Raw genomic sequence first — 14136 nt, 5'->3', positions numbered from 1 at the left:
CACTCGTGGGTAAATTAGACAGTCTAACTAAGAACATATTCGACATAGAGGAGGGTTACGCCGTCATCGAAGCATATTTAGAGAGCCGGCCGTACGTGGCCGCGGACCATCTGACTGTGGCGGACATCTCGCTCGGCTCTACCACAGCCGCGCTGCAGGGGATCCACGCTTTGGACGCTAATAAGTAAGTTCACTAAGTGGCTATAAGTTATAATGGCCATCACTCGTGGGTAAATTAGACAGTCTAACTAAGAACATATTCGACATAGAGGAGGGTTACGCCGTCATCGAAGCATATTTAGAGAGCCGGCCGTACGTGGCCGCGGACCATCTGACTGTGGCGGACATCTCGCTCGGCTCTACCACAGCCGCGCTGCAGGGGATCCACGCTTTGGACGCTAATAAGTAAGTTCACTAAGTGGCTATAAGTTATAATGGCCATCACTCGTGGGTAAATTAGACAGTCTAACTAAGAACATATTCGACATAGAGGAGGGTTACGCCGTCATCGAAGCATATTTAGAGAGCCGGCCGTACGTGGCCGCGGACCATCTGACCGTGGCGGACATCTCGCTCGGCTCTACCACAGCCGCGCTGCAGGGGATCCACGCTTTGGACGCTAATAAGTAAGTTCACTAAGTGGCTATAAGTTATAATGGCCATCACTCGTGGGTAAATTAGACAGTCTAACTAAGAACATATTCGACATAGAGGAGGGTTACGCCGTCATCGAAGCATATTTAGTGAGCCGGCCGTACGTGGCGGCGGACCATCTGACCGTGGCGGACATCTCGCTCGGCTCTAGCACAGCCGCGCTGCAGGGGATCCACGCTTTGGACGCTAATAAGTAAGTTTACTTAGTGGGTAAATAAGACGGTCTAACTAAGAACATATTCGACATAGAGGAGGGTTACGCCGTCATCGAAGCATATTTAGAGAGCCGGCCGTACGTGGCCGCGGACCATCTGACCGTGGCGGACATCTCGCTCGGCTCTACCACAGCTGCGCTGCAGGGGATCCACGCTTTGGACGCTAATAAGTAAGTTTACTTGGCTATAAGTTATAATGGCCATCACTCGTGGGTAAATTAGACGGTATAACTAACAACATATTGGACATAGAGGAGGGTTACGCCGTCATCGAAGCATATTTAGAGAGCCGGCCGTACGTGGCCGCGGACCATCTGACCGTGGCGGACATCTCGCTCGGCTCTACCACAGCTGCGCTGCAGGGGATCCACGCTTTGGACGCTAATAAGTAAGTTCACTTGGCTATAAGTTATAATGGCCATCATTCGTGGGTAAATTAGACGGTATAACTAACAACATATTGGACATAGAGGAGGGTTACGCTATCATCGAAGCATATTTAGAGAGCCGGCCGTACGTGGCCGCGGACCATCTGACCGTGGCGGACATCTCGCTCGGCTCTACCACAGCTGCGCTGCAGGGGATCCACGCTTTGGACGCTAATAAGTAAGTTTACTTAGTGGGTAAATAAGACGGTCTAACTAACAACATATTCGACATAGAGGAGGGTTACGCTGTCATCGAAGCATATTTAGAGAGCCGGCCGTACGTGGCGGCGGACCATTTGACTGTGGCGGACATCTCGCTCGGCTCTACCACAGCTGCGCTGCAGGGGATCCACGCTTTGGACGCTAATAAGTAAGTTCACTTAAGCTACCTTCGTGCATTCGTTGTACCTACTTATAGAATACGCATGGCGTTCAAAGGACTAAAACATGAACGGCCTGGCCACGACATTGCGCGACTGGCTTCGGCTAAGGCTACAACCATAGGGTGGAGCGAGACAGCGATCGGACCTTTCGTTCCCACCTATGGTTGTCGCCTTAGCCGAAGCCAGTCGCGCAATGTCGTGGCCAGGCCGTAACGATCTCTATTTGTCGTAGGTTCCCAAAGACAAGAGCGTGGTTGGAGCGTCTGTCCAGAGAAAGCTACTTCAAGGAGATCAACACACCGGGCGCCGCCTTGTTGGCCAAGATGCTCAGACACTTCTGGAAACAGAATAATAAAGAATGATTCAACTGCTTATGGTCTATTTGCTTGTACATGTGTACAGATTCTCCCTTTTACTTGTCGTAGGGTACAGTGTAGATACACAGAAAACAGGTCCATCTACTCAAGCTGACAATTTTGTTGATACGATGTTTGAGGTAGTTACACCACATTACAAGATCTGACTGGCTAGCACACAGAACTTTGATACTAGGTCTGTGGTCTAGCATGACACATCTAGAGTAATTATGGAGTCGCGCGCGAGAACACAAGTCATGCTAGCTGGTATTGTTTTAGTTTTTTTTGATGTATTTATCTGATCTATGCCAAAAAGTGCGCAAGCATTAAATTACGTTTTGGGCCATCTAGCGGCAGTAAGATACACCATTTGGAAAATAACTTGCGCGCTTTGCTTACTTATCAACTTCGTCCATAGATGTCACTACCGGTCTAAGAGAGACTAGCGAATAAGATGAAATATTAGGAAACAATGTATTTAAAAATAACCATGTTTTCAAAACCAAACTTAATAACGATCTTGTTTATTAATAAACTGTATTCTAAGAGGCAATTTACCTTCATTGAACATTCTGAAATTGAACTATAAGCGCCATCTAGGGTTTTACTTGCAAATTGCTTAAACGTCATGTTAGGGAGGATACTACACAAGTAAAGGGACAGAGAACGGCTATATTATATTAGGACTTCGCACGGAACAGGTATTAAATACTAGTTGTCAAATACGCGGTACCGGTACGGTTACGAATACCAGTTGCAACGCTCGTAACGGCAGAAACGTGTATGGCGAAGTGCGGTCGACTCGTCGATGCGCAGCTGTCCGCGCCGCGCTTGTCAATTTTAAGTTTTCCGAATCGCGTGTGTAAATAAACAAATTATTTTACTTTTCATTGCGGATAATATAATGAAGTGATACAAATGTTTGTTTAAAACCGTGTTTACTAACAGTGGAGCGTTTGAATAAAACCGTAACCGCTTCTCGCAATGACAAGGGAGAGCACTCGGTTACCTTTTAAGAAACCCGGAGGCATTACAATGTTTCATGTGGCCTAATTGATGCCTCGTATTTGCTGATAAGTGTATACGTTGATTTCAAGGACTATTGTGAATCGTTCGGAAGTATTACAATCTTTGTTTCGAGTTTTCGCCTCGGTCGTCAGTCGTCAAGAGTACACGTTGAAAATGAGTGTTATAAGTGGTTTGAGTAAAGCTGATTTCAAGACGGCGAGTGATGGGCTGCTCGAGCTCTCCGAGGAGAAGCTCCGCAGTATCATGCGCACGGAGCCGATCACAGACGTCTACCACGTGGAACAGACTCCCTTTGCAAGGTTAGTTATTGTTTCCCTTCACTTCATCTGTCAAACTTGAATACAACCGTACGCGACCAAAAATTAGGAATTAGGTTCTTTATAGTGCCTCCAGACCAACTCGAAATACCAGTTCCGGAAGCTACCTTTAAAAACTACTGAAATACTTTTTTTGTTCGTCAAAACCTCCCCAAAAAAAAAACCCGTTCCCAAGGACAATGTAAACAAAGTAGCTTTTTGCTGTGCAGGAAGTAGTTAAAATCACCATGAAGGGAAAGGGCTTGGCTTGCATTTTAAACGAAACTGTTACATGGTCAATGTCACTGCATGGCAATAACTAAATGGTTTGTGAGCTCATTTAGCAAAAACTAAAATGTATGGATTCAAACTAGCTCAGTAATAGTGTTGTGCAATGAATACATAAAAAGTATGAAAACTAACCTTGAATTTGAAATAAAAGTATGACAAACCAAGTAGTGTTGTAATGTATGAGTAAATTTTTACAATCTATGATTTAATGTTTTTAAAACCTCATTAAGTTTGCCATTGATAATGTGTAAATGTGTGAAAATAGGTTGACATTGAGTACATTTTCGTGTGTCAGCTATGGAAGTTATCAGCACATGTTTTTGATAAACATGACTGATGACAAGCAAGTCCCCGATAAGGGAAGATAAGGCAGCTAGTTTCTTGAACAAGGCCCGTTAACGTAAAGTTCTATCAAACACCTATGACGGTGTAATTTAAAACAATAGCTGATAATTTTCTAGAAATTAATAATGTATGTAAACAGAACTTGAATGTATGTTTTTTTTTAAACATTTTATCTGCTTTTAAGAATTTACTTGTGGGCCTTAACATTTCAATGTTAGTTAATACATGTTTACATACAGACTATGTCACAGTTTTATCTATGATGACTAGAAATCCTATAATCCGACAGTTTACATGAAGTGTTGGTTTGAAGTTTCTATTAAGAACTTTTAAAACCTTTAAAACTATTATTCTGAGATTTCATGATTAAAGTTGCGCCATGAAAAGTCAACTAATGTGTTATATAATTTACAATTTTAAATAATTATTTGTTTAGCCAAGCAAGCATTTAGAATACCTATATGAATAATGGGAGCAAAATAACTATTAAAGTTTTATAGTTTACTTAGATAGTTTTTTACTAGGTATCAGCAAGGAAGTTAAGTATATAAAATCACAATAAAAGTTATTTGTTGGCACAGACTGAATCATGATAAAAACCGCCACAATAGAAATATTGTTCTTTTAACCTAAAGTCTATTGTTTTATTCGGTAGACTAAAATGACATTTCATAGTATGAATGATGATGTTCATACTATGAAATGTCATTTTAGTCTACCGAATAAAAAAATAGACTTTAGAATGCAAATTAATTCCATTTCACAATATACATGACAACAGCATAATAAGGAAATAATGGTCAAAACTTGAAGGAAAATAAGTAATAGGTACCTATTTACATTATATTGATACTATTGCTGTACATAGGTATCACCGCAATTATGTTTTTTCCAGACACCAAAATAACTTTGTAGCTATAAATACCTATATCAGGATAATATATAATTCAAACCCATCCAACATTCCTTCGGTCTCAATGACGGTGCAGCCATACCTAGCCCGTCTACCTCCACCCTGCACTAGCGCCATGTTTGTTTGTTGTTGCTTATTCTGTTTTTTTATAATTTTACATTTTTGATAATTAAACGTGATTCGTCGTGAACATCAGGATTATACCTATACCTATTTATTTTTATTTTTAAATAAGTCAGATCAACCAACCTGTTTACAATATCCGCTTAGTATTGAAGTACTTATACTAACAAGCTGTCTCATTTTCATTTTGTTTTGCCTGGTTGTATTGTAAAAAAAAATTTCGCTCTACTCTGATCAAGGGCTCGGGCACTGCCTGTTACTACCCTAATGTTGGTAGCAATGCTTTAGTTTATTTTTTTCTTAAAAAAATTATGAATTTGTGTTCATTGTTCATTATAGTATTTTTTCTACTCCCGTACCTTTATTTGTGATTTTAAAGCACTTTTACGATACTTCGTGTAATCACCACTTAAAAAATATTGTATGAAATACATTGTTGCCAACCTAATTTTAATTGTCATCTCTGACAGATGAGTACTAAGTGCATTGCTGCCAATTTACAAAATATTCATTAGGTTCTATAGTAGAAACAATAAAATTGCTTCAGAAGTCAGAAACGCGCATGTGACACCCGTAATATAGCAAGATCCATAGGCTACGAACACCGCTTAGCGTTGCTTGTTAGTCTCCATAGGCTACTGTGGCCAAAATCGAGAAAAAGAACTATCCAAATCGAGAAAAATAGAATAAAATACTATTATGCAACCGTTGTTTAAGAGAGGTCAAAAAAGGCGAGTGGCGTGAGTACGAGAGTAAAGACGCCACGAGTATTTTTTGACTCAGTTAAACAACGTTGCATACAATACTTTTTCTACGACCAAGCACTTGCTTTGAAATAAAATTGTAAATTTAACAAATATTTTTAATTCAAGAAGTAGCAAAAATTGAGGGTACGGGCGGGAAAAGAATGAATGAATGAATGAAATTAAAAAAAACATGTCTATGGTTCACTTATTTGTCAGAGATGACATTTAAAATAAGGTTGGCAACACTGTATTTCATTCATTATTTTTTAAGTGGTCATTACACGAAGTATCGTAAAATCGCCAAAAAGATACTGCGTGTATGCACAAATTCTTTTTTGGGGCATAGACTAAAGACTTGTCTTGACAACTATAAGATAGAGTTTTAAAGGCATTGAGGTATATAACAAGAGACGACATCTCGAACAAAATGTTTCCGCACCTTTAGAGAAGTGCATGCACTTCTTTGCTTTTAGTACGTCACCACTGACCACTGACGAGAAGCCACACATGTACAGAAAATTAAAAAAAAAATAATTAAATAATGCCTACGTGCGTGTTAAAAAGTTGCAACAATAGCACAAGAAAATATAATAAAAGGGATGGAATAACATTTCACCGGTAAGTAATGGAATTAACTGTTAATTTACTATTATTTAGTTTTCAAAGTAAATGTTTGGTCGTAGAAAAAGTATTGTATGCAACGCAATGATTTATAATTCAAGATAAGGCGTTCCAAAATTGAAGCGCTTACCTTGTGACAAATTGGACAAGTTACCTTTAGTCACGGCTGGACAAGCGAGAAATGTGCACATGCTATTCGTGCTAACGAGCTCCCGCACACCGAAAGAGAAAGAGACGACCTTATGTTTAACAACGTGACAAAGATGGATGGAATGAGAAAACGAATCCAAAATAACAGATTTTTTCGTAGGCACAGAAATAAATATGGAAGTATTTTTTGTGCTTCTCAAGTATGAGTATAACCTATCTATGGTTATATAATATCATTGATGCAACGTTGTTTAACTGAGTCAAAAAATACTCGTGGCGTCTTTATTAACAATTTTCGGCTTCGCATGCATGCATGCACTTCTCTGAGGTGTGGAAACATTTTGTTTGAGATGTCGTCTCTTGTTATATACCTCAATGTTTAAAGGTGTGTGCACGACCCTTTAAATGACAAATAAAAGTACGGGAGTAGAAAAAAGATATTTGTGAATGAATTTCATGATTCCTTTTTTTGTATAACTAAAACACTGAGCCATACAAATCTTTTGTAAAATTAAATTTCTTAGGTTGTAATTTTTACTCTTTAACACCTTGTCTACTATGTTAATCCTGCCTGTTTAATTCGAAGTGACACTAAATACACTAATGAACCATTAACCTATTCCTCGACAATACCGACAACAGTTGATTACGTATCTAACACAGATATCACTGCAATTGCGCATTACGTTTTAATATTATGATATAAATTTGATAGTCGCTAAACCAATCAGAGAATCAGATAGCTTGCCCTTGCGCATAGACTTTGACCTGTACATACTTTACCGAGTGTAGCGTCAATAGCTGAAATTGCTAAGCGAACGAAAATAAGTGTAAAATGCATCTTTTACAATTAAGTCTTGTACAGGTCATTGTGACTACTTTGTGTATCAACTTTATTATAAAGTAAAAATACCTAGGCTCGCGTTGTTTACATGTAACTTAAACTGTCTTAAACAACAAGGCAGTACGCTAGTAGAGTTTATTTTGTTGTGATGCTAGGATCTTTCCACGCATGCCGCGCAAGGTCGTGCGTCGGCCTCCTGACGTAGCCATTTTATCGACCGCTGGTTAACTTTTGTCGCTCGACTAATTGCACTTTTTGTTTGATCAAGTGCTATTTTCGAAGCCGCGAGGCCGCTCGGAACTGGTTCGGAGCGGGTTCCACTAGTTTGTGAATCAATTTCATTTCCCCTTGCCAGCTGTAGGTCGATTGTGACTTCAGACTTGTGACAGTTTTTTTATTGGCTCTTTATATCCCTCGCCGACAGATTGCGCGTTTTATCTACCTATATGGCATTTAGCTTCCAATGTAATCAGTCGGTTATCGTAAATGGTGATGGTCATCGATGGGTTGATATTATACCTGTTCGCGGTGACTCATCATTGTTTGCCTTCAGATCGTACGAAATTATTAAATAGTTCGCATTAATTGGACGCGAAAAGATTATTAGACTTAATATTCGAGGCTTAATAAAACATAATGCTATGTTATGATTGTGCTACTCATGCTACTGGATTCGAAGAGGTAAACCAGTATGAAAGTTCTTAAAGTCTTACGCGATATGATGCATCGGACTACGCCGACTACGTAAGACCAGCGATAGGATCAGCGATGATTTATTCGGTGTACAGCGCTTTACCTACTGTGAGCCATAGCCTCGGGTCGGCGCTAGCTCGAGTGAAATCCACATTTGAACGAGCGCGGGTGTTTAAGTAAATGAAAGGAATCGTTTAGCTATAGCTGTTATTGGCAATTTCTCCGTCGCCCGGGGCGGCTCGTTTCCCGGGAGCCCGGAGATAGCAGTTTTTGCTCGTCCGGCGCAGCCGAGATGTAATCGTGTACTTTCTACAGCTGAGCGGCCGGTCGCCGCGGTTTCACTTTCGTGCAGCGGAGGAATGCGGCCGGACCTCCGACCCGATGTGACCGCCCCTCCTACACCCTTAGCTCCACAACCCGCGAACACGTTTTGCATATCGACTTCTTAGAAGCTCGCGTGCAAGATTTAATGCGTTGCATAACTCGCTTGTAACGGTTCTCTCCCGCATATGGTGGCGGGAACCAGTCGCGGCGAGGCGGGCCGAGGCTTTTTGTAGAAAAACGGCTAACATACTTCTACAATGCCAAGATCGTCGCTAACGTGTCGGTGGCCTAGGGGAATGGATGTAGTCGCACCAGTCGCCTAACGCTTCGCACTTTGCATCGCGTTTGGCTTGAGAAAACCAGATCTTGTTTTCATATTGCCATGGCGTCTTTAACCGTTGTATATGTACAACTTCATGTGTGGAACTAAACATGGCTGGAGCCATCCTGCGCTTGTAAATGGGCCACTTTCCTAATATCGGCTAATAGGTATCTAAGTTTTGTATTATGGTGGCTATTGACTTAAGGGCAATTTGACCTATATCCCGAAGTCTCTAAATAGGAAAAGCGGTGGGTGAACACTGTCTCACGGTTTGACTCCACGTGAGTAGGCCCACGTTCCCGACATACTACTGGGTTAATTCTGCATCGACACTTGGCCCGAATACCTCTCGCGGCGCCGCGCTATCCGCGCTAATATCTTATTCGTGTTAGCGAAATGCCAGCGGCTTGGCAAGCGAGACCCGGCCGATGCACCGCTACTAAATTCGGGTTGCATCACGTCACATTCGGTTTCGTTTGTCACCGTGGCTATTTTAGACAATATCGATTATTAGACCGACGGATTTAGCCTGGCTTGACTGACCTGGTGTAACCTCGCATTCTTATTTGATTGCACTGTATTGACATTTAATTTTTAGGGTTCCGTACCCAAAGGGAGGGAGAAACGGGACCCTATTACTAAGACTTAGCTGTCCGTCCGTCCGTCCGTCTGTCACCAGGCTGTATCTCATGAACCGCGATAGCTAGACAGTTGAAATTATCACAAATGATGTATCTCGGTTGCCGCTATAACAACAAATACTAAAAATAAAATAAAATAAATATTTAAGGGGGGCTCCCATACAACAAACACGATTTTTTTGCTCTATTTTTTGTTGATGGTGCGGAACCCTCCGTGCGCGAGTCCGACTCGCACTTTGCCGGTTTTTTATTTGATTATTTCTTATATATGTCGTTTTAGACATTACATGCTGTTCTTCCAACTATGCGTCTAAAAAATCTAACAGAGTATCATTATCTAATAAAGTCTGTTCGGAAAGAGAAGAGTCGTGGAATGTATTGGGCCCCATACATTCCACGACTTTTCTCTTTCCGAACAGACTCTAGTTTACTTTCAAACGTTAACTGTAGAGAGGTATGTATATTTGGAAAAGTATTCCAGGGTGGCAGATAGCTACTTCTGGTGCGTTGATTCATCCGCTATATTGATGCTGACTGTACCCTGACAATTTACCACCGAGTCCAATAAAACTAAGCTAAACATAAATTTTAATGTATATCTATCTAAGGCTAGCTGTATCTCAGATCGCTGTATTGCGTGCGACGATCAGCAAATCGATCAAACCTTTTACTAGCCGGGGTTAACAGCTGTCACCCTTATCACCTAAGCAATAGAGTTCAATGGAAATCAAGCAGTGAGTTAAGTAATGGTGTTTAAACATTCAGATGTCAACGTTGCGGTCTTGCTGAGATAAGCGGCATCTATTTAGGCGACAGTGTGACACGAATGTAATTCTGTTACGAGGTTTGTCACACGGTTCTGTGTTAAGTGTCAGCAAATGAGCTTTTGTTAACCTTATTGTAACGTGATTAAGTGCCTAATAGTCATCACAAAACATTTTATTCGATTTTGCGCTAGCTCTAATATGACAAGTAGAAACAAACGATTATCAACAGCTTGTAACATTTGATACATATCTATGAATACCTACATAACTCTTTTTATTGCTTATCTAATCTAATACCTTTAAACGAGCAATTCTTGTTTATTTATATATTTATTTATTTATTTATATATATATTTCGGGGATCTCGGAAACTGCTCTAACGATTTCGATGAAATTTGCTATATGGGGGTTTTCGGGGGCGAAAAATCGATCTAGCTAGGTCTTATCTCTAGGAAAACGCGCATTTCCGAGTTATTATATGTTTTCCGAGCGAAGCTCGGTCACCCAGATATTTTATATTAATACGACCTCAGCTACTGCTTCGGACCCCGGGATCCGCTTTCCGAGTTTTTCTCTTCGACTTTAAGCGTCCTCTTTTGTGACCTTTGGTGCGCATGGCACCCTCGAACAAGCCAGTATATTTCTTTCCTCTTTACCGGACCAGAGGGGCTACCACGAAAACCGAAATTCGCAGGGATCTTTCTCTTTTACTCCAATGAAGGCGTAATTAGAATTAGAATGACAGAGAAAAATGCCCGCAATTTGCGAACTTCGATTTTCGCGGTTACAGCCCAGATATAATTACTACATAGACTCACTTCGCATGTTGACATTGTAAGCGATATCCCGCATTCCTCGCTTGTTTTGTTAATGAGCGCGCGATTGTTCTCGCCCACGCCGCTCTTGCACAACGCTTGCGCCGGCGCACGGGCCCCGGCCACCTGAGCGGCCTTGTCAATCAAGGGCAGAACGTCCCAAAAAGCTCCCAAAAACTATGACCAAGTAAAAAAAATAGTTTATGACCTTAGAGGATCTTATGAGAAATGAATCGCAAGTAGGGCTTGCAAATATTCGAAACTTTCAGATATTCGAATATTCGACTTTTTCTGACGACGTATTAAACGTAAAAAATAAGAAAAGGAACGAGAAATCGGTTTATTATTGTTTTATTCAAAAGCTTTTTTCACATATTGCTAAAACTAAGGATATTTGGCAGAAATCCACTTAATTGACTAGATTTTATCATCCTACTATTTATAAGATGCCCACATTTATAAAAACAAGTAAAACGCCAAAATTAAACGTATTTAATATTTCTAGATAAAACTTATTATAAATGCGTCGTTGCGTGAAATAATATAACTTTAACCATCCAAACACCTAGGTATGTAAGATATTATTTTTAGTAGGTAATTATTTTCCGATTTAAATTAACTTGTAATCACTCAGAGGCCTGTAAAAAGGCCTTTAATTTCATTGTATTTTGAATCTTTATTGACTTTATTTGTTTTGGCAAGTTATTATTCCTAATGGTCGGTTAATTATATAATATTGGAATATTTAAGGGAAAAAGTTAGTTGAGTACTGGGTGGATTATTCGTCAGCTAAAGGTGCATGGTTAGATTATCAAGTTGGATTATCAAGGTTTGGTATGATTAATTTTGAGAATTGCGATAAATGGCAAGGTTTAGACTTCAAAAATTCGCTTAACGTACGCTTGTACTGAATAAACAGAATGACCCTTTAACTTAAAACTTACGCACCGTAAAAATAACATACTTTTTGATTTCGTTTTCTTTTAAATTGAGTTAGGTTTCACTGTATTCACGAAGTCTATCAAGAGGAATACAGTAAAAATATTATATCCTTCGTATTTGGGTACCTACCGTTCCTCATTCACTGTAAATACCCGTAAAACATACAGAAACTGTAACTACAGCGGATGACATAGATTTTTTTTTATTAATAAAAAATATTCGAATATTCGAAACCTGAGCGGCCGAATATTCGAATATCAAAACAGGTCGAATATTCGACAAATTCGAATATTCGAATATTCGAATTGCAAGCCCTAATCGCAAGACAGATTTTTGTGTCCGAACTCCGAATATGTCACGTACACCAACAACTGTATTTCTTTCTATTGAAATCCAATTGAATTTATAGATACAATACGACAAATAACTTCACACGGGACATTTTCATGTGATTTTTAGATAACAAAAAAACAAACAGTGAAAAGAGTTAAACGACTGAGACATGATGACTAACTTCACACTTACGGTCCGTTTTGATATTTCGAAAAAAGTAACCGATTTGACGTGTAGCCCAATATTATTGAAACCTAGTATGTGAGATCATTAAAACGCCGCCAAAAGAAACCTTTTTTCGCCTTCAATTACTCGTATCAACCGCCATATCTCCAGGTAAAAAGGCACGTGGGAACGGAAGGCTTAACGAAGTGCCAACTTAACGTGAAAAAAGTGCTTCACGAAGTGCCAGAACAACGTAAAAAAAGTTCTTCAGCTGATAGGCCTGATAGCCGTAGACCTCGTCAAAGTAAATTATTTTAGAGTAGCCCATCTTACAAACACTAAAGGCTTCGTCACACAGGCGCGATTTCCGGGCGGCGCGTGAGCGGGGCGCGCCGCTTTTACATATAAAATCCTCACGCGCCGCTCACGCCCCGCCCGGAAAACGCGCCTGTGTGACGAAGCCTTTACACACTTAACTGAACATTGATTATCTGTTGATATCGGTTGGTGACGGTCGGCTTGATTGATGTAGGTGTGTCAACACAAAAGAAAATATAATACTGGCAATAAGAACACCATTATTTAACCCGGTGAAGTCAATGGTATCACAATGGCACACACTTTGGGTGTATTCAGCTCTTAAGTCGCTCATAGCAGACAGCCGAAAGAAAATGTGCCATGTATTAGAGAAGAACTGCATGATTCGTTACCTGCAGCTGTCAACAAGTCAACATAGTTTTGTTAGTAGACGCAGAACGACAAAATGTTCAGTTGTGCACTGTGAACTGCGAGAATTGTCAAGAATTCCTGCTGAAGTAGCCGAAGACACTACTGTCATTTTCCACACTGTGGCCTCGTTCGCGTGTCGCTGGCGTCGCTGCATAAGGATCGGATTTCGTTCCGCAAACTTCAGATAACTTGCTGCACGAGTGTACTAGGAAACTGACTTGAAACTCTGACCCTTGTAGAACTCATTTGAATAGGAAATGCGAGCCATGCGAGGTTACACTGAGACATTTTTTACCGACTAGCGATTGACCATATTGTCTCTAGACTCATGGGAAATGAATGACTACTGGACAGGGCCAATTAATTATATTCATTGGGATGATATCGCTTTCAACTTTCAAGAAACCTAGGCTTTCAACTTTCATGAAATTATTGAGAAAAGAAAAACAAATCTTACAGTTTTGCAACACCATTGTCATGATATCAGCCGAAAGAAAACCTACATATACTGGAGGTCGTCTGTCTACCTTGCCTTCCCAAAATCAGCTGAATGCGAAGTTACATCAGGTCATTAAGCGATACTGAGTCACAATGATTGGTGCGCTAAATCCACTGGTCTAATAATCAATATCGTCTGCAACAGCCAAGGTGACAAAACCGAATAGTTACCTGTGTGTCCCGGGACAAAACAGGAAGGCTTACAATATCTATATTATTTAAAATAAGTGTACACACACTGCACACTGCAGCTTCTTCCCTATATTTTTTTCTTGTCCAAAGCGCATGTATTATACCAGTTCGCCCAAACGTTCGATATTGCTCTGTAAGCAGTTTGAAGCCAGTCGTGTAGGCGACTAGATTTTCCGATACTCCGGTTGGGCCACGCCGTCGCGAAAGTCTCGCCGACCTTCGCAGCTCGATATGGGCGTCGTACCTAATTACGATTTAAGTGACAAGCCCTGCATATGTTTTATATAGTTTATACATTGTTGCTTCGCTGGGTCTTCCGCG

At 40.4% G+C, this 14136-nt stretch overlaps 3 protein-coding genes across 4 annotated transcripts in view; all 3 read left to right on the top strand.

The window, feature by feature from the left end:
* LOC134648698 (PXMP2/4 family protein 3) overlaps nucleotides 1-14136 on the top strand; it is a 381574-nt gene that overhangs the window by 316173 nt on the left and 51265 nt on the right. The gene's annotated exons all lie outside the window — the stretch shown is intronic.
* LOC134649120 (glutathione S-transferase D7-like) lies at nucleotides 1066-2051 on the top strand. The gene is made up of 3 exons (XM_063503836.1): nucleotides 1066-1078; nucleotides 1310-1475; nucleotides 1913-2051. The coding sequence occupies exons 1-3, from the start codon at nucleotides 1066-1068 to the stop codon at nucleotides 2040-2042; spliced, it is 309 nt and encodes a 102-aa protein (XP_063359906.1). The 3' UTR covers nucleotides 2043-2051.
* The window catches only part of LOC134648674 (death-associated protein kinase related), a 317978-nt gene continuing 306639 nt past the window's right edge, over nucleotides 2798-14136 (top strand). For both annotated transcript variants that reach the window (XM_063503171.1, XM_063503170.1), the window contains exon 1: nucleotides 2798-3364. In XM_063503171.1, the coding sequence (XP_063359241.1) occupies nucleotides 3219-3364 (146 nt within the window). In that variant the 5' untranslated portion in view covers nucleotides 2798-3218. The remainder of the gene's footprint in view (nucleotides 3365-14136) is intronic.

This window comes from Cydia amplana, chromosome 6 (assembly GCF_948474715.1).
Source record: "Cydia amplana chromosome 6, ilCydAmpl1.1, whole genome shotgun sequence".
Classification (NCBI taxonomy): domain Eukaryota; kingdom Metazoa; phylum Arthropoda; class Insecta; order Lepidoptera; family Tortricidae; genus Cydia; species Cydia amplana.
The sequence above is the reverse complement of the archived record's forward strand: the minus strand, read 5'-3'. Positions and strand labels throughout refer to the sequence as shown.

What these genes read in the sequence shown, in the direction of transcription:
- LOC134649120 (XM_063503836.1), top strand. An exon ending in CACGCTTTGGACGCTAATAA is followed by an intron (nt 1,476 to 1,912) that starts GTAAGTTTACTT and finishes TATTTGTCGTAG; the next exon opens with GTTCCCAAAGACAAGAGCGT.